Source organism: Cervus canadensis, chromosome 30, assembly GCF_019320065.1.
Source record: "Cervus canadensis isolate Bull #8, Minnesota chromosome 30, ASM1932006v1, whole genome shotgun sequence".
Lineage (NCBI taxonomy): Eukaryota > Metazoa > Chordata > Mammalia > Artiodactyla > Cervidae > Cervus > Cervus canadensis.
The window spans coordinates 38186247-38206208 of record NC_057415.1 but is presented as its reverse complement, the minus strand read 5'-3'; the positions used below and the strand labels follow the sequence as shown (position 1 = coordinate 38206208).

The window sequence follows — 19962 nt, the reverse complement described above, 5'->3', positions numbered from 1 at the left end:
AGACTGAGTCATGTATTCCACAGTTCACATATTGAAGCCCTAACCCCCAGTGTGACTGTATTTGGATACAAGGCTTTTGATAGGTAATTAAAATTAAGTGAGAACATAAGGTTGGGGTCCTAACCTTAGGGTTTGTGTCCTCATAAGAAGAGGAAGACATCCATCTCCATTTCTCCCTCCCTCTCTCCCCACTTCCCTCTCAGCATGGATACACTGAGAAAAGCCCACATGGACAGACAGTCAGAAGACAGCCATCTTCAAATGAGAATCTGATCTGTTTGCATTGTCCAGTCTATCATTTTTGTTATGTGAGCCAAGCAGACCAAGACATATTGCGGAAAATACCGTAGAATGAATGAATGAGTGTGGAGATGAATGAATCCATGGATCTTGACAGATGTGTATGGGTTCCCCCTCCCCCAACCTTGGTGTATTCCAGACTGTGACTTGCTCTGGACTTTGGACCACAGGATAGCCCAACTCTGATCATTTTGTGCAGATCACTCTCCTTTCCAGGTTTAAAGCATCAGGATTGGTCGTGACTATGCTTCTCAGAAGGGACTGTAGGCTTTTGCTGGATGATTCTGTATCATAGGGTTGGCGTGTAGATCTATGTTTGGGATTTTCTTCTTGGCTCTCCTTTAAGTAGACTTAACTGAGATGCCTGGGGATGTGGGCATCAAGAGAGGCATATATGTACATTGTGCTACCACAGGGTCACTTGTATTTTCCACTGTCTTTTCCTTAGCAAGCATAGATTCCCTTCTATGTCCCTAAAGATGAGGTTTCTCAGAGTCTGATACCCAAACCAGCCCTCTGGGTATGAGCTACCCTGCAGACACATTTGTGTCTAAGCTGATAAAACTTACTGAGAAAACAGGATCTCCTTAAAATTGGTGTTGGGATGTTCAGAAGCCTTCTTTGTCCACTCTGGAAAAGGTCCATCAAAGAAACAGGAATCTTTGGCACATCCTGTTCCTTGTCATCAGACAGCAGGTGGCTTAAACTGAAGAACTTTCCCAGCCTCTGGAGACGTCAGTGGAGGGAGGGCTGAGTCTGAAGATTTCAAAGTCAGGACTGTCTTTGGGGATTTCTCAGAACAAAGGCACAGAGACCATTCAGCCAATCTCCTTTTCTTCTTTCTCATTTCCTCTCCTTTTCTTTTATGTTGGCTCTCTGCTTCCTTCTCAAGTTCTTCTGTGTTTTTTTTTTTTTCACTTTTCAACTTTTTTTCTCTGCCCTTTTGACATCACTCTCTCCATTCTCTGTAACTTTCTACCAGACTCAATTTGGAAATTTCTGAAAATGTGGCTACCGGAAGCTCCTTGGAGGGTATTGAAACAAATGGACCATCGGAGTAGGGTTTAGAAGGCTTGACTCTACTGCTTGGTAGCTTAGAGCAAGCTGTCCGCCTTGTTTGGGGGGAACTGCAGTTTCCCTTAGTGAGATGGGGCTCCTCTACCACGCAGTCTGTGTATCACCGCACTGTGGTGTGTGTTTGTGTGTGAAAGTCGCTCAACCATGTCTGACTCTTTGCGACCCCTTTGGAATTCTCCAGGCCAGAATACTGGAGTGGGTAGCCTTCAGTTCAGAAGATCCCAGGGGATCTTCCCAACCCAGGGATCGAAGCCAGCTCTCCCACGTTGCTGGCGGATTCTTTACCAGCTCAGCCACCAGTCTCCTGAAATGATGTTGGCCCCAGGCCTGCTGTCTGCCTTTCCTGCCCCTGTTCTGGTTCAGGCTTCCTTGTCTCTGGCTGGCTCCTGCAAAAACCTCTGTCTGGCCTTTCTCCTTGCCTCTGACTGTGTACTCCATACTCTGGTTAGCAATTGTTATCACAGGGACTTAACTGGAACATACCAGTTGCCTCTTTAAAACCTTTTGATGATCACCTTTTGCCTTTGGGATAAAAGTCTTCACTCATCAGGGTGGCTTTCAAGGTGATCTGGCCTCTGCTTCCTCATCTGCTGTGCCCAGGCTCCATAGCAGCCACACGGAACTTCTTTGATTTACTCAAGCGCTGCGTTCTTTGTGGCTTCAGGTCTGTGCATGTGCTTCTCCTTCCACCCAGGTCACTCTCTTATCCCAAATCTTGTCAGCAGTTCTACCCTGATTCTATCTTATTTGCTAGTTGTTAACCTTGTTTAAGGTCTCGGCAGAGGTATTGTCTCCTCCAAGAAGCCCACCTTGATTCCTAGGATGGGTGAGCTGACCTTCCTGGTGCTCCTGTTCTCCCATCACTCTGTATTCTCCCATCACAGGAGTATTGCACTGTGTTGGCAATGCCTGGATATGTGTCCTACCAAGCCGTGGATTCCTTGAATCATGGATGGTGCTCACCGTCATATCTCAAGGGCATGGGGGCAGTGCCCTTGAACACATAGTGGGTGTTGCATCAGTAAATGTGTAGGATAGCAGATTCATCTCTCCTGGTCTCCATGACTCCTGCATCATCACTGGGTCTGGGAGGGAGCTCCAGACACACAGGGGGTGGAGGGACCCAAGATTGATTCTCCAGAGACTGAGGGTGGGCCAAGCCCTAACTTTAGCCCCATTGCCCACCCTGTAGCGGCGGCTGAGGCGACGCAGGAGCCAGTGGAGTCCCTGATGCAGAAGTTCAAGGAGAGCTTCCGCGCAAACACGCCCATCGAGATCGGTCAGCTGCAGTCAGCACCCCGCAGCATCTCAGCCGGGAGGCGGAAGAGGAGAAGCAGGCCCCGAGGTAGGTCCCCCAGGCACCTCTGGCCAGGACATCCACTGGCTCTGCCCAGGTTCTGAAGGTCCCAGGAAGAACGGTGCCCTCTTCCCCCAGCTTCACTCTGCTCAAAGAACCCACACCACTGTCTCCCTGAGAAGTCACCTCAGCTGAGGCCCTGCAGAGAGAGGACCTATGTCCCTGGGTGTAAAGATCCCTTCTCTGGGCCCCAGCCTCCTTCTCTGAGAATGGGAATGAATTACATTTCCTCGAGTGGTTGGGAAGATTCGCATCAATCTATGGAACGTGCCCAGCACAGCAGCAGAGCAGGGGGATATGCTTTAAGTGTAGCTGGTGTCATTTTAGAGAGTATGAGATAGGATGTTCTCATGGGAGACATTCTCAGATTGGGGTCACAGAGTAGGGTTTGGACCCACTCTTTCATTGCCCGGAGAATCTAGTCATCAAAGTAGGAGTGCGGTAAGTTAGACAGACTAGATTCAAATTTTGGTTCTGCCGTTACCTAACACTTTGGGGCAGTTTCTTCACTTTTTCCAAGCCATTCCTCTCTGCCCAGCTTGCCATAACATCTCAGCACGGTGCCCAGCCAGCATGCAATCAAAAGTAGATCTGTCCCTGTTCCTCCTCCCTTTCCTCCCCATCATTATCATCATCAGCATCATCGCCATCTCCTTCTTCCTCTGACCTCCCGGGTGACTGTGTCTTTGACGACCGCTACCCCCATCATTGCCTAATTCATCTTCATCCTTCTGTCCACCCCGTGATCTCCAGCCAGTCATTCTTCCTCTTGACTCTTACCTCTCTAGTGCCTATAACTTGGTTCTGATTATGTCACTCTCCTCCTTCCATGGCTTGAAAGATTGTCCAGTGTCCACAGAAGTGTTCCTCCTCATGAAAATGGCCTTTGAGGCCACCACAGAGCTCCAGTCTCTGTGCTGTTCTTCTAAATCCATGTGTTTCCACTTCCATGTTCTTTCCCATACCGTTTTTCTCTCCGTGAAAATTCCTGTCTAGCCCCGATGAATGCTGCTAAGTCACTTCAGTCATGTCCGACTCTGTGCGACCCCATAGACGGCAGCCCACCAGGCTCCTCTGTCCCTGGGATTCTCCAGGCAAGAACACTGGAGTGGGCTGCCAGTTTCTTCTCCAATGCATGCATGCATGCTAAGTCGCTACAGTCGTGTCCGACTCTGTGTGACCCTATGGACAGCAGCTTACCAGGTTCCTCTGTCCGCAGGATTCTCTAGGCAAGAATACTGGAGTGGGTTGCCATTTTCTTCTCCAAGCCCTGATGAATATTTATCAGCAATTATTGACACTATCTTACTCCAGGCAGGAGGCTAAGTGCTATGCTTATCTTATCTCATTTGATGGTCAGTAACAGGTACTGTGATGATGCCCATTTTGCAGATGTGGTCACTGAGGCACAGAGAGCCACCCAGAGGGACGCTCTAGTTAAAGTATCAGAGCCAGGTAGAACTAAACAGTCAGAGTATCAAACTTTTTTTTTTCTTCCTGCTAAACCATCAGGTTCTATCCCAGTGAAGTCCTACCTGTCTTTCCAAGCTTAATATGCATGGTGTATATTGGCAAAGAGATCACTGATAGTCACCATCACAGTTCACCCTGAATTCTCCCAAGTGTGAATTCTCTCACATCTTTACCCATGTGTTAAAGACTGATTCCGTTTTTGTGTAATGTCATTTGCTTATGTCTGGCTCCCTCCTTAGCTAGACAGAGAGTTCTTTGAAGACAGGAAGTATCTTATTATTGGAATCATCTCTGTGTTTCCACGTCTAAATCAGTGTCTGCACACATAGTAGACATTTATTCTCTATATCTTAATCCTGTGAATTCCTGTATCCAATGAAAAACCAAGATCCACACATTTAGCTGAGGTCATAAATTGAGACAGAGGTTGAGGATTGAGTTCCTTTTTGGAATTTATGTGGTAAACCCCAGGTTGAACCATTGGGTAATGACAAAGATTAGCTGCTTTGAGGTCAGCAATGTCTGAGTGCTAACCCAGCCCCGTCGGTGTCAACTTGCGTAGCTTTGGAAGAGACATTGGATGTCTCTGAGCCTCCGGTTCCTCTTCTGTAGAATGGGGATGCTGACCCTACATCAAAGGATTGTTGTAAACATCTGATGAAATGAAGAATGTAGACTACCTTGGAGCTCTTAGCTAATGTATATTAGGAACTGAATAAATGCTCTCTTGTATTTGTCATGACTTGAGCATTTGAGATCACTTGTAATTCCACTCAGCTTTAACTGTCCATCTTTATTGCTCCAGCATTCACCAAGAATCTCCTTCCCATATCCTCTCTACAAATACAGTCCCCATAAATACACTTGACGCCAAGTCCATAACTTCACTGCTCTCCACCATCAATCTGAATTCCTTTCCTTAGTGTCATATCCTTAACACTGTTTATGTCGATGCTTTCTTCCAAAAACCATCTCTTTTATGCACCATAACTATCTTAAGGAGGCCTCTTCTGTAAGGCATTTGTGCTGTGCTTAGTCGGTCTGTTGTGTCCGACTCTTTGCAACCCCATGGACTGCAACCCACCAGGCTCCTCTGTCCGTGGGGATTCTCCAGGCAAGAATAGTGTAGTGGGTTGCCATGCCTTCCTCCAGGGTATCTTCCCAACTCGGAGCAAACCCAGGTCTTCCACATTGCAGGTGGATTCTTTACCATCTGAGCCACCAGGGAAGCCCCTGTTAGACATTTGGTTTGTTTCTAATTATTTCATGATTATAAGCAGTGCCATGTAGAAATTTTTTTTTCCCATAAAACTTGGCCTTCACATTGGATTCTGTTTTCCCTTCTTGAATTTCAGAATTAGTTTGTTAGTGAAATCTGTTATTTGACTTAGACCATAAGTGAATATCAAATCATTTTGATTTATAAGTTAGATGGGGACGAAGAGAACTCATACAGGTAGAAATTCATTTCTTCCCCTTAAATGTATTTCAAATTTGTCCCAGATATATTAGTCACCATTGTGACCATTGTCACTTCTTACCTGCTGCTTATGACTACACCCTCCTGAGGTTCTCCCCAAAGCAAGCCAGAGTAATCTTTTTAGAAATATAAATAAGGTCACTCTTCCACTTAAAATTATTCAGTGGTTTCCTGTTACATTTTTTCTTTAAGTTTTATTAGTGTGTAGTTGATTTACAATGTTGTGTTAGTTTATGCTATAGAGCAACGTGAATCAGCCTTATATACTCACATCCCTTCTGCTTTGATGGCTTAGACAGTAAAGAATCTGCCTACAGTGCAGGAGATCCTGGTTTGACCCTTTGGTTGGGAAGAGCTCCTAGAGAGGGGAATGGCAACCAATTCCCGTATCCCTGCCTGGAGAATTCCGTGGACAGAGGAGCCTGGCAGGCCAGTCTGTGGGGATCCAGAGAGTCAGACAGGACAGAGGCACTAACACAACACCGTCTCTTGCCGTCTGTTGTTGCTGTTCGGTCACTAAGTCCTGTCTGACTCTGCGACCCCGTGGACTGCAGCACACCAGGCTTCCCTGTCCTTCACTCTCTCCCTGAGTTTGCTCAAACTGATGTCCGTTGAGTTAGTGATGCCGTCCAACCGTCTGATCCTCTGTCACCCCCTTCTCCTCTTGCCCTCAATCTTTCCCCAAATCAGAGTCTTTCCCATAGAACTGGCTCTTTGCATCAGGTAGCCAAAGGACTGGAGCTTCAACTTTAGCATCAGTCTTTCCAGTGAATATTCAGGGTTATTTCCTTTAGGATTGATTGGTTTGATTTCCTTGCTGTCCAAGGGACTCTCAAGAGTCTTCTCCAGTACCACAGTTCAAAAGCATCAACTCTTCTGCACTCAGCCCTGTTTATGGTCCAACTCTCCTATCCATACATGGCTATTGGAAAAATCTTAGCTTTGATTATACTGACCTTTGTCCATCAAAGTGATGTCTCTGTTTTTTAATACGCTGTCTAGGTTTGTCATAGCTGTTCTTCCAAGGAGGAAGCATCTTTTAATTTCATGGCTAGTCATCATTCACAGTGATTTTAGAGCCCAAGAAAATAAAATCTATCACTCTTTCCACTTTTCCCCCATCTATTTGCCATGAAGTGATGGGACTGGGTGTCATGACCTTAGTTTTCTGAATGTTGAGTTTTAAGCCAGCTTTTTCACTTACCTCTTTCACCTTCATCAAGAGGCTCTTTAGTTCCTCTTCACTTTCTGCCATTAAAGTGGTGTCATTTGCATATCTGAGATTGTTGATATTTCTTCTGGCAATCTTGATTTCCATTTAGGTCACCATAGAGAACTGAGTAGGTTTCCCTGTGCTATACAGTGGATTCTCATTAGTTATATATTTTATGAAAAATAGTGTATATGCTGTTGGTGATGGTTTAGTCGCTCAGTTGCTTCCAAATCTTGTGACCACAGGCCCCTCTGTTCATGGGATTTCCCAGGCCAGAATACTGGAGTGGGTTGCCATTTCCTTCTCTAAATCCCAATCTCCAATTAATGCCATCCACTTTTTCTGTCCTTCATGGATATACGTATATATATATGTTTTTTTTTCTATTTCTGTGTCTATATTTCCCAAATAAGTTCTTCTGTACCACTTTTCTAGATCCCACATTTATGCAATATTTGTTTTCATGACTTAGTTCACTCTGCCTGCCAGTCTCTAAGTCCATCCACGTGTCTGCAAGTGGCATGATTTTGTTCTTCTTTATGGCTGAGTAATATTTTATATATATATATGCCACATCTTCTTTATCCATTCCTCTTTTGATGGACATTTAGGTTGTGTGCCTGTCCTGGCTATTGTAAATAGTGCTGCAATGAATACTGGGGTGCAAGAATCTTTTGGAATTATGGTTGTCTCTGGGTATATGCCCAAGAGTGGATTGCAAGATCACATGGCACTTCTGTTTTTCGTTTTTTAAGGAACCTCCACACTGTTCTCCCTAGTGTCTGCATCCTGTTATCTTTAGAACACGATCCAGACTCCTTGCCTTGGCATGTAGGCCCTGTTCCATCTACATCTTCTTCTGCCCTCTTCACTCACTTGGCATTTCCCTGGGCTTCAGACGTAATGATTTTTGTCACGTCCCAAGAACACAACAGATGGGGCCGCATGGTACAGTCTGAGAACTTGCTGTACTTCTCCTCACTGTGTCTTCTTTTGTCCCCAGATGCCATCCTGGGGCATCCCTTCTCACCTTTCAGGTCTTAACCCAAATGCCAGCTCCTCAGAATCGCTGTCCCTGACTGCCCAAACACAGGTACCCAGATTTTTACTCCTTTCCATCCCCAACCTGCTCCTATCTGTTACATAATTGTTTTTCACTCCTTCCCTGATATTACAGGCCTAAAATCACTTTTATTTGCTTGCTCATTTACTATTTTCCTCTCTAAAATAGAAGCTTCATATTCATAAACCTCATGCATAGAAAGTGCTTAATAAATATTTGTTGAATAAATGAGTGCATTAACCTCAGGATCGTTGGAAAGTGGCTCAGTTTTATAACCTTCAAATTGATGGTAGAAGAGGGATCCAGGATAAAGTAAAACCTCCTGGCATGGGTCTCTGGGGAATCCTGTTTCCCCTGGAGGCAGACTCACTGACGGATAGCACATGAAATGTGTTCAAGTGGATGCTGTTAAAGTGATTTTCAAAATGGCTTAATAACATTGTGCTCATGGTTTTGCTGCCACTATTAGATAAGGGTTTTTTTTTTCTTTTTTTCAAGAGGAAGGAGGGCTAGTATGTGCCAGCCCTGAACTTCCGAACTCACAGCCTTTCCACCACAAGTCCTCCAACTTTTCTTGAACAGAAGAAATCCACGGCCAGTAAAAGTTCTGGAAATTCTGCACACTCCCTCTTTCTCTTGTAAATTCCCAAACACGTTTTAGTCTTATGAAGGACCCCAGGAAGTCCTGCCATGCAGAAAGCTGGGCAGATTTGTTTAGCTCATCGTCTGTAAAAACCATCTTGACCACAGACTATTTTCCCCCTCGGAACGTGCATGAACATCTTGCAGCACAGAAGCAACCACAGAATCACAATTTTGGAAGTGCTCCATTGGCTTCCACTGACCATCAACAATCCCAGATATGATGGTCAAAAGCCCCGGTCTTTCCCTGCCTCTTCCCTCTGCCGCTCAAGTGGCCGTGGGCCTTCTGGCCCAGAGTGAGAGCACCTGGCCTGTCTCTACTTCGCTAGGCTCTGCGCCCAGCCCCTGGTGCTCAGCAGGTCCCAGCAGATGGAGCGGGCAGCCTGGAACCTCTGTCATGGAGTTGAACACACGGTTAAAAGCAGCTCCAGTGTGGTTTGGTCGTTAGGGCCTCCCCCTGAGAGACCTGGCAGATGCTGACTGCATCACCCGCAGGCAGACGGGGGAAGGCGGGGAGGTCCCGGTGCCATCCTCTCGTCTGCAGCAGGGTTTTATGCGGCAGCTGTTGGGTCGTCACTCCCAGGCATCCACATGCGATAATATGGAGGTAGAAAAACAAAGTGAAACGTGTTAGTCACTTAGTCATCTCTGACTCTTTGCAACCCCATGGACTGTAACCCACTGGGCTCCTCTGTCCATGGGATTCTCCAGGCAAGAATACTGAAGTGGGTTGCCATTCTCTTCTCCAAGGGAACTTCCCGACCCAGGGATCCAACCCAGGTCCCCTGCATTGCAGGCCCATTCTTTACCCTATGAGCCACCAGGGAAGCCTGAAAAGGAGTTATGAATGTTCAAATAAAGCAGAGGGCAATTGTTATGGATGTGAGGAAGGACTTGCTGAGGTTCATGCAGTCTAGGTAGCGGTCTTTAAAAGTGGGATTTTGTGTTTGGAAATTTAATTTTACCACTGTTTAACTGAATGATCTTAATTAAGTAAATGAAGAAGTGTGTTTTAGCCTCAGCTTTCTTATCTGTAAATTAGTGCTAATAATGCCTAAGTCACGTGTGGGTTGTTAAATAGCACCTGCAAAATGCTCAGCCCAGTGTCTGACTCACGGCTGACCCTCAGTCCAGTGTAGCTCGCTGTATCGTCATCAGGGTCCTGCTCATTTGACCTCCAGGCTCACACATCCGTTTCCTTCTGCCTGGCCACTGCCTGTAACTCGATTGAGGTTTTACCGTCCCTTATCCTGATTGCTGTGACAGCCTCTTCGTCCACAAATCCATCTTCTGCCTGGCAGGTGAAGTGATCTTCTGAAAACATACTATGTCAGACCATGTCACTCTCTACCTGGCACATTTTCCTGATACTCGGTCACTTGTACCAGGGGGCTTCTGAAGCTTTTCCAGCAGAGCCTTTCTAGAGGCAGATGAGAGTCAACACACACCCCCAAAGGGGATGCAGCTGCGCTCACAAAGCTTCAACATAAGCCCCAAATTCCAGATTCCATCTAAAAGCATCCATGCCAGTCTGCTTTATAATGTGCAGATTTATTGTACTTTGTTGTTATTTAGTTTTTAAGTCATATCCAACTCTTTGAAACCCCGTGGACTGTAGCCCAGCAGGCTCCTCTGTCCATGGGATTCTCCAGGCAAGAAGACTGGAGTGAGTTGCCATTTCCTTCTCCAAGGGATCTTCCTGACCCAGGGATTGAATCTGCATCTCCAGCATTGGCAGGCAGATTCTTTACCACTGAGCCACTTTTATTTGTCAGTTAAATTGTTTAATATTTTCTCGAGTCCTTAGTCCCAGGAAGAAGAATCATACTTGTGCTGGTTATGCTAGGATAGTAAGGTACCATCTTCAATGGGTTTCCATAGGATCCAGTGAAATAATGTCTGTAAAGCATTGAGCATGGAGCCAGGCAAATGTGCACATTGAACATATATATTCTACTATTTTATTATTTACTGCTTTCATCACTACTGCTTTGTTTTAAACTTTTAATTTTATATTGGAGTATAGCCAGCTAGTTAACAATGTTCTGATAGTTTCAAGTGGATGACAAAGGGACTCAGCCACACATATACATGTGTTCATTCTCCCCGAGACACTCCTTCCATCCAGGCTGCCACATACCATTGAGCAGAGTTCCCTGTGCTGTACAGTAGGACCTTCTTGGTTATCCACTTTAAATATAGCAGTGTTATCACTACTGTTTTATTGTTACTTTCATATTTGTCAGGACAGTGACAATGCCAATACCATTCTATTTGTCAGTACCCATTAGGGATACATTCACCCAGTTTTGGAAATAAGAGTCTGCAGATGAATGGCACACTGTTTAATAGGATGAAAGTCACTGGGGCCTGCTGCCCAAGCCTCCATCCCAGCCTGCCCTCCAGCCTACCTCTGGCTCCGCCCAAGGCCCAGGCCACTGTGTCCTGCAGCCCCCAGCACACAGATCATCGTTCCCTTCTGCAGCATGCCTTGGATTCCAGCTCTGTGTGATGTTCGTACTCTCCTGAAAGTGCCCCCTGCCGCCCCCCCCCCTCCCCGCCCTTCTCTGAGCAGCAAACTGATACTCATGTATCAAATTCTTGTTTCAAATTCTTCTCTAGTAAGACCCCAGCTCCTGCCTGCCCTCAGCGCTCATTCAGGCTGCAGAAACTTATCCTCTGTCTCACCACTTGTAGCCCCCATGCTACCTTCTATCGGACCCCTCATTACAGGACACACCTGCTTCCCTCCTCAACTCTGACAGTGCCATGATGAGAAGGACAGTGATTTGTGTCTCTCTGCAGCCCAAATGCCTAACGTAGAACTGGCATAGAATAGCAGTTGGCTGAATGGGAGAATATATGAATAGGTGAATGGATGCATGGATGAATAAAGACACAGTTGGGAGCCTCCTGGAATACAGAAGGTTAAGGAAATATGGTATAACTAGCAGTTACTACATATTTAGTGTGTTCCTAGTATTGTACTCATCATATATTATCTCATTTAAAAACTCCCCAAATCTCATAAAGTAAGGCCTATGATTAACTCCATTCTGTAAGAATTGATACTTTTGAATTGTGGTGCTGGAGAAGACTCTTGGGAGTCCATTGGACAGCAAGGAGATCAAACCAGTCAATCCCAAAGGAAATCAACCCTGAATATTTATTGGAAGGAGTGATGCTGAAGCTCCAAAACTTTGACCACCTGATGCAAAGAGCTGACTCACTGGAAAAGACCCTGATGCTGGTAAAGATTGAGGGAGGAGGAGAAGGGTCGGACAGCAGAGGGTGAGATGGTTAGATGGCATCACTGACTCAATGGACATGAATTTGAACAAACTCCAGGAGAAAGTGAAGGACAGGTAAGCCTGGCATGCTGCAGACCATGGGGTCACAAAGAGTCTAATACAAGTTAGTGACTGAAGAACAACAACAAAATAAGAAATTTAAACTTAAGTAGTTTAAATGACTATCCCAAGTGTACCCAGCTAGTAGACTATGGAACTGTGAATCCAGAGCCCAGACAGAGTCCATGTTTCAGTCTCCAGATGACAGTAGTGTTGGTCTTAGCTAGTCTGGCTGAGATCTCTGAGCTGTGAAATCGTATCAGCCTAGTCTGGATACTGTAAGGAAGTGGTGTAGTTCCTTTCCATGGGTAGGTATTTCTGAATCATCAGTGCTGCTCTGAGGGTAGTCAGGAGATACAAGCTTCTGCAAAGTGAGGCATTTCCCTCTTAGCTAACAAGGAATCAAGACTGCCCCTTGCAAGTTCCTTCTTGCTCTGGGGAGCCAGTGCTATGACCTGAGGATCAGCAAACCCACTGGTTATGTCATTGTCCAGCATTCTGTGCATTTTCAAGGCTCATCCAACTTTATTTTTGCTGTGTTACACAATTGTAGGATGTGCCACCCAGATCTCTGCCAACCAACACTTCATCATTTAGAGCGTAAAACAAGGAATTAGACATCTGTGCCACAAGGAATACATAAGAGCGTGGTGTGAACTGGCCTGGGGTGTTTGTAAACCATGAGATAGTTACAGAAATAGAAAGAAGACTGAATAGACCCCAGCTACCTAGAGTCCAGCCCTGAATCTGTGATGAAATAACAAACTGTTCTTTCCAAACAAAACCTTAAAGCTGCTTTCTTCGTGAAATCTTTGCAAATTTTTCTCACGTGAAAGTCATGCATACTTCCTCCAAATTTTGGTTCAGTTTAGTTCAGTCGCTCAGTAGTGTCTGACACTTTGCAACCCCATGAACCACAGCACGCCAGGCCTCCCTGTCCATCACCAACTCCCAGGGTCCACTCAAACTCATGTCCATCGAGTCGGTGATGCCATCCAACCATCTCATCCTCTGTCGTCCCCTTCTCCTCCTGCCCTCAGTCTTTCCCAGCATCAGGGTCTTTTCCAATGAGTCAGCTCTTCGCATGAGGTGGCCAAAGCATTGGAGCTTCAGCTTCAACATCAGTCCTTCCAATGAACATCCAGGACTGATCTCCTTTAGGATGGACTGGTTGGATCTCCTTGCAGTCCAAGGGACTCTCAAGAGTCTTCTCCAACACCATAGTTCAAAAGCATCAATTCTTCTGCACTCAGCTTTCTTTATAGTCTAACTCTCACATCCATACACGGCCACTGGAAAAACCATAACCTTGACTAGATGGACCTTTGTTGGCAAAGTGATGTCTCTGCTTTTTAAAATGCTGTCTAGGTTGGTCATAACTTTCCTTCCAAGGAGTAAGTGTCTTTTAATGTCATGGCTGCAATCACCATCTGCAGTGATTTTGGAGCCCAGAAAAATAAAGTCAGCCACTGTTTCCACTATTTCCCCATCTATTTCCCATGAAGTGATGGGACCAGATGCCGTGATCTTAGTTTTCTGAATGTTTGAGCTTTAAGCCAACTTTTTCATTCTCCTCTTTCACTTTCATCAAGAGGTTCTTTAGTTCTTCTTCACTTTGGTAACCTCTTCTTTATCTTTCTTATGATATTTGTCATTTATCACCTATGATGAGAGTAATTTAAGGCCACTTCTCTTCTCCCTTAATTAATCTCCTGAAGCACAGTGACTATGTCCAGGTCATGCCTGTGCTTCTCGTGACTAAACAAGTCTCGACAAATAGCAGATGCTCAATTAATGCTTGATGAATTAATGGGAAAGTAATCAAAAGGGGTGCATGATCTTGGACAAGACTTTGCACTCTCCAGGCACCAGTGTCCCCGTTTATAAAGCTGTGTAGAAGCAAACTCAGGCCCTGCTGTCAGATCCATGTGGTTCCACACTGCGTTCCTCCTCTGGCTCCCTCAACTCTGAGAAGTTACTTATTGTGCAAAATCGTCACCACCTAATCTGCAAATCACACAGTTGGCCAGCTCATAGGGAGGCTGTGAGGATTAGACTTAATGTATGTAAAAAGCTCAGCGGGCCACATTAAACCTAGTAAGCACCTAATAAATCTTTGTTGTTGCTAATTTGGAAGGCAGAGGTGATGGACTAGATCATTTCTGCTCCATCTCAAATGGTCTTTGACCCATAAATCTGATTGTGAGCATTGTTGTCTAGTGAAAAGTTCAGTATTTGGAGTCCAGAAACCCAGGTTTGAACACGAGCTCTCAAGTACAGTGGGTCCTCAGAGAAACTGCATCATCTTCTCAGGATTCCATCCACAGCACCTGGAGATGGGATAATACCTGCTATTCTTGTTCCTTGAGGCTGTTGTGAGAATGCGCTAGAATGCTTACTAAAATGCTCTTACTTACTAAAATACTTACTAAAACACTCTGGATTGGCAGCATCCTGAAGTCAGAGCCTTGGCACCTTCAAACACAGGGCATAAAATGCAGATTGGAACAGGAAGCCTTTCCCCTGGGGCTCTGGGTTTCCTCTTTCGGGACCACGTGGCCCTTCCAAGAGTGCTCCCGGAGCCAGCGTTGCCCCAACCTGGTGACGCCCGGGTTGGGTTGGATGGAGGCCTGGAAAGCTGATTTACAGTCAGAGCACACAGCTGCCTCCATAAATCTTCCCTGATGCATCTTTCAGAGAAGTTTGCATTCCTCAAAGTGTATGTCTCCTCCAGGCGGTTTTCCTTGGCTGTCTGAAATACGTGCAGGGCTCTCAGTCATTTACATCTGGTCTGGCTGGGTAGGGAGGCGACTACAGGTAACCTGAAGAGAAGGCTCTGGACCGGATCTTGGTGGGGCCTGGGGATATAACTCTAGGATATTTTTTTTTTCATCAGTATATGGTACAGTACTGTGTCACTTAGAGTTATAGCAGAACATGTGTGTGTGTGTATGTTCAATAACTCAGTTGTATCCTACTCTTTGCGACCCAATGGACAGACCGTATCCTGCCAGGCTCCTCTATCCATGGGATTTTCCAGGCAAGAAAACTGAAGTGGGGTGCCATTTCCTCCTCCAGGGAATCTTCCTGACCCAGGGATCCAACCCACGTCTCTTGCATTGGCAGGCGGATTCTTCTCCACTGAGGCACCAGGAAAAGCCCTTATAGCATAATAAACACCCTGAAATTTTGTGGCTTAAAACAGAAACCACTTTTTTGGCTCTCAACTCAAGTCAAACATTTGGCCTGGGCTCAGCTGAGCGGTTCTGGTCTGGGCAGGGTGGGCTCAGCTGCCCTCCGTCACGTACCGACGGTCAGCCAGCTCTCCAAGGCTGGTTCACGTGGGTTCCAAAAGCAGTAGGAACAAGAGCTTCAGGGCCTTTTGAGGCTTCAACTCAGAAGACAGTTTGTCCTTTCTACTTCATTCACTTATTCAAAAGCAAGTTGTGAGGCCACCTTAGATACAAGGGGTAGAGATAGAGTGCATCTCTTGAATAAGAGGCTAAATATTAGGATGGCTTTTTTTTTTTTTTTTCCAAAATGACTTTTGCAACCTCCGAGTGCTGATATTTTATGAAGCCTCTGTTTTATATTAAAGCCCGGACTGATCCTTACAACCTCAGCATAATTATTTCTAATTTGCTGATGGAAAACTTGAGACATATAATATGAAGGAAACTTTATAATACAGCAGAGATGATCATGGGAGAACTGATTCCCCCTGATTCTAATCCTTTTAATAGCTCACCTAAAGACTACTTCTTAAACCTCTGCTACTTTGTCCTTGTTTAACAGGGCTAAAGACTTAATGATACTAAACCATGGTTAGATACAGCCTGGCTTGTGATGTATGGAAGGGCAATACATTTGTATCTTGGTTCCATCCTTGCAAGGGCCTATGGTCTAATGCAAGATCAGTAAAATGATTCAGTAAAGGGCCAGGTGGAAAATATTTTAGGCCTTTCTGACCAAGAGGCAAGCTTAAGACAGTGTGTAGATACCTATACAATGAGAAAATTTTGTCCACAAATTTTGATTGATGAAATTTAAAATGTAATAATAAAGAACCATCTTTGGTAACAAAGTTGTGCTAATGAGAAGAATGGAATTTATTTGACACTAAAATGTGAATTTCAGTATCATCTTCACATCTTTTTTTTTTTTTATTTTTTTTATTTACACTTATTCCCCATCCCGATCCCCCCTCCCACCTCCCTCTCCACCCGATTCCTCATCTTCACATCTTAATATATGCTTCTTTTGATTGGCTTTTACCACTTAAAGATGTCAGAGCCGTTCTTAACTCCTGGGCCATACAAAAACAGGTATTGGGCCAGATTTGGCCCACAATCCCTGGCATAAGGGAGCATCTCAGATTTGGACTCATGGAATCCTTGATGCGGCGACCCCCATGAGGATCTAGTTGCTGTGTGATGTCAGGTGAATCCTGGATGTCCCAAAGCCATGTTGCCCCAGGCACCCAGGCACACCACAGAGGGGAGACAATTTCTTATGTTCTCTTAGTCCACCAGAGAGGGAAGCAAATCTCAAGTTCATCTGATGCAGCTGGCTTGTAGATGTGGAAATGGTGGAGGGGGACACCTCTCTGTCTGCCATGGAGAGAAACTAGCAGACCGGGGGATGGAGTTCCACAAAACTGTCCTCATTTCATGCCATTTGAACATGTAACAGCATGTAGACCATTTATATACATAAGGATTTACACTGGGGAATTTGGATAAAACATGTGGGTAGGAACTGGCAGCTTGTGCCCCTTCGTAATCCGACTGTTATCAAATGAGTCAAGTATTTAGAAAATCACAAAGAGAAGTCTTTGGCCTTGAGTTTTCCCGTGTTTGAGAAAGACATGGTGAAATAGTGAGGTTCTGATGTAGAGTTCATAGCCATTAGCAGGAGTTTTTAAGCTGTGCTCCAAATAGACGTTCCAGGGATGAGTGGGCCTAGTGGGGCATCGCTGTGTAGGTAGGGGTCTTTCATCAAACTCCTATTCTAGATTTATGTATTTGGCTTCAATGTTTTTGGAGAAAAGTCTCAACTCTAGCACATATGCTTTTAGAAACAAAAACAACAAAAAAAGTGTTTTTTTATGACAGAAGCTCTTGATCACATGTAGAAAGGAAGCTGGCAAGGGCCTTCCTGTTCACACACACACACACACACACACACACACTCAGGTGTTGGGTAAAATATAACATTTTTTAAAAAAACACACATTTATCTTAAACATGAAGAAAGGCAACTCCTCCATTGTAAGGAATGAGGAGGAAATGCAAAAACCTAGGCTTTGATTTTAGAAGCTAATGTCTTGGTGACTCCAGGTGGGCAATGGGATGGGATAAAAGTAAAAAGAAAAAGCAAATATGGATACTAAGTAGGAAGAGGGATGTGGGGTGTATCGGGAAGTTGGGGGTGATGTGTATATACTCTTGATACTATGTATAAAGTAGATAATTAATAAGAACCTACTGTGTAGCACAGGAAGCTCTACTCAATGCTCTGTGGTGACCTAAATGAGAAGGGATTCCAGAAAAAGAGGAATATATATATATGTAGGTGGAGCTAATTCACTTTGCTACACAGCAGACACTAACACAATATTAAAAAGCGACTATACTTCAATAAAAGTCCATTTAAAAAAAGTAAAGAGGAAGCAGGAGCAAGGAAGAAATGAAAGATGACTTGGTAGAAAAAAGCTCTGAAGCATCAGCAATCATGATACATGTAATTTGCGTATTTCAATTCAGAGCTTGATTATATTACACAAATCTACTTATGTGTTGTTTACCAAAGATCTTCTTAGGACATAAAGACACAGAAAGTTCGACAGTGAAGGAAAAGGCAAACACATACTAGGCAAATGCTAATCAAATGAAACCGTGGGGAGAAGTATAAATATATGGCAAAATAAGCTTTACAACAATAGGAAGAAACAAAAAAATTCTTAGGAATAAAAAGTGTCATTCATTAATCATAAAAGGAATGGTTCACCAGGAGACAAATAAAATTTGTACTTAACATGTGTGAGCAACACAACTTTAAAACATATGAAGAAAAAATTTGAGAGGAATAGAATATGTTGATGAATACCTAATCGAACTGGGAGTTTTTTTTTTTTAATAGAAATATTCTGATTAGATCAAGTAAGCAAAAATGCTTCTAATAATATGGATCAATTGAACTGCACTCTTAAAAATACAATAAAATGGGCATATATAAAATCCTGTCCCTAAGAATTTAGAGTTTAAAGATTTTTCTCAAGAAGTGAGAAATTCTCTTAATGGTCTTGACATCTTATGACCTGAATGTTCTGGCTTTGGTCCAATATCCTGAAATTTTTTTTTATATTCAGTGACTATAACTTTGCAACGTTTATGACTAAATGTGGGCTCATTTTTATGCCTCTGAAAGATTTCTTTCAATCAGAGGTGGGAGTAGGAAGTAGCAATCTATGTGTGCTGATTTTATTTTGGTTTTGCTTTTTTTGAGAAGAGGGTATAAGGAAGTTGTGGTTGAAGGAGAACCCTTTCAGAAAAATGGTTACTGTCAAGACAAGCTAATAGTATTTCATTTCAATTCACATTCCTCACATTTTTTTCCTTCAGGCCAAAGACATAGTCCATTTTCTCAGAATAGCTTCTGGAACCAGGCAGCCTTTCTCTAGATTCCCTGTGTATAGTCTAGCTGTGAAGGCATGCAGGGAATCCCTGTAGTTTCTGACCCCCTCCTGTATCTGTGAAAGTCTGCTCACCTCCAGAGGAGGTGCTGAGAAAGGTCAGTGGGCTCCCCTTCATATAATGATGTGACATTAACAGCAACCATCATAGATTCCCAAATGGGAAAAAGTCTTGAAGAAGCGATGTCACTTTTAGGCAGGCCTGCGGGTCAGTAGCTCTGTGAGAACTTGAGAACTGGAGACTAGGCAATTATACTAATCACTGCAGCATGCTAGCATGGCTTTAGGATCTCTGGTAGGTTCTCTGCATTTTTTTTTAATTATTTTTTTCCATTATTTGCTTTCTTTTTCAAATTCCTTTGTTTTAGTTGATATACAATATCATATGTGTTTCAGGTGTACAAATAGTGATTGGTAATTTTAAAAGGTTTTTCTCCATTGATTCTTATTATAAAATATGGTCTCTGTTGCCCAGTGTTGCACAGTATAGCTTTGTATCTTATTTATTTTATCCATAGCGGTTTATATCTCTTAGTCTGCTACCTCTCTATTGCCCCTCCTCCCTTCCTTCTCCGCACTGGTGACCACCGGTTTGTTCTCTATGTCTGTGAGTCTGTTTCTTTTCCATTATAGTCCCTAGGTGGTTGTCTTTTTCAGGTGTCACATGTAAGTGATATCGTATAGCACTTGTCTTTATCTGTCTGACTTACCTCTGGCCCTATTCTGACGAAGAGCATCTTCTTTGGTCCCAGCACAGCCTGGGGAGTCAGGTCATCGCCATGGCACCACAATTCTTGCCAGAGGATGAGACACTGCCTAACTGCTCTCTGAAGATGCTGCTGCTGATTCCCATTTCTTGGATTCCTGCCTCTCCCGCTGTGGTCCTGCCCAGGGCCTCCAACCTCACTGTCTTTCATTCTTTCAACAGACTGCCTACCAAGTACAAGGTACTATGCTAGGTCCTGAGACTGCGGTAGAAACCAGATAGACAAGGTCCCTACCCCTGTAGGGCTCAAGATATGTAGGAGGGAATCAAGCAAGCAAGAAAACATTCAAGTACAATTACAAATTAAGTGTACTGGAGGAAATGACCTTGGTGTTGACCATCATAGTTGTTCACCAAATCTAACGTGAAACCAGCCAGGATGCTTCTTTGTTGCTTTGGCTAGAAACCATCCCTACCCATGACTCCCTCAGCCAAGATGACAATTCAAGAGAAAATATACTGAGGTTGTAGTTTGTTTCTATTCTGTTTCCTGCTTTGTGGCATATATCAGATAGGAAGCAACTGTGATATGTGGTCACGTGCTTTG

The 19962-nt window shown here is 44.2% G+C and overlaps 1 protein-coding gene across 4 annotated transcripts in view; it reads left to right on the top strand.

Moving 5' to 3' along the window:
- The window catches only part of ASTN2 (astrotactin 2), a 989097-nt gene that overhangs the window by 293532 nt on the left and 675603 nt on the right, over positions 1-19962 (top strand). For 3 of the 4 annotated variants that reach the window (XM_043453335.1, XM_043453334.1, XM_043453337.1), the window contains exon 4: positions 2570-2722. The exons of the other annotated variant lie outside the window; for it this stretch is intronic. In XM_043453335.1, coding sequence (XP_043309270.1) covers positions 2570-2722 — 153 coding nt within the window. The remainder of the gene's footprint in view (positions 1-2569; positions 2723-19962) is intronic. 4 annotated transcript variants of the gene reach the window in all.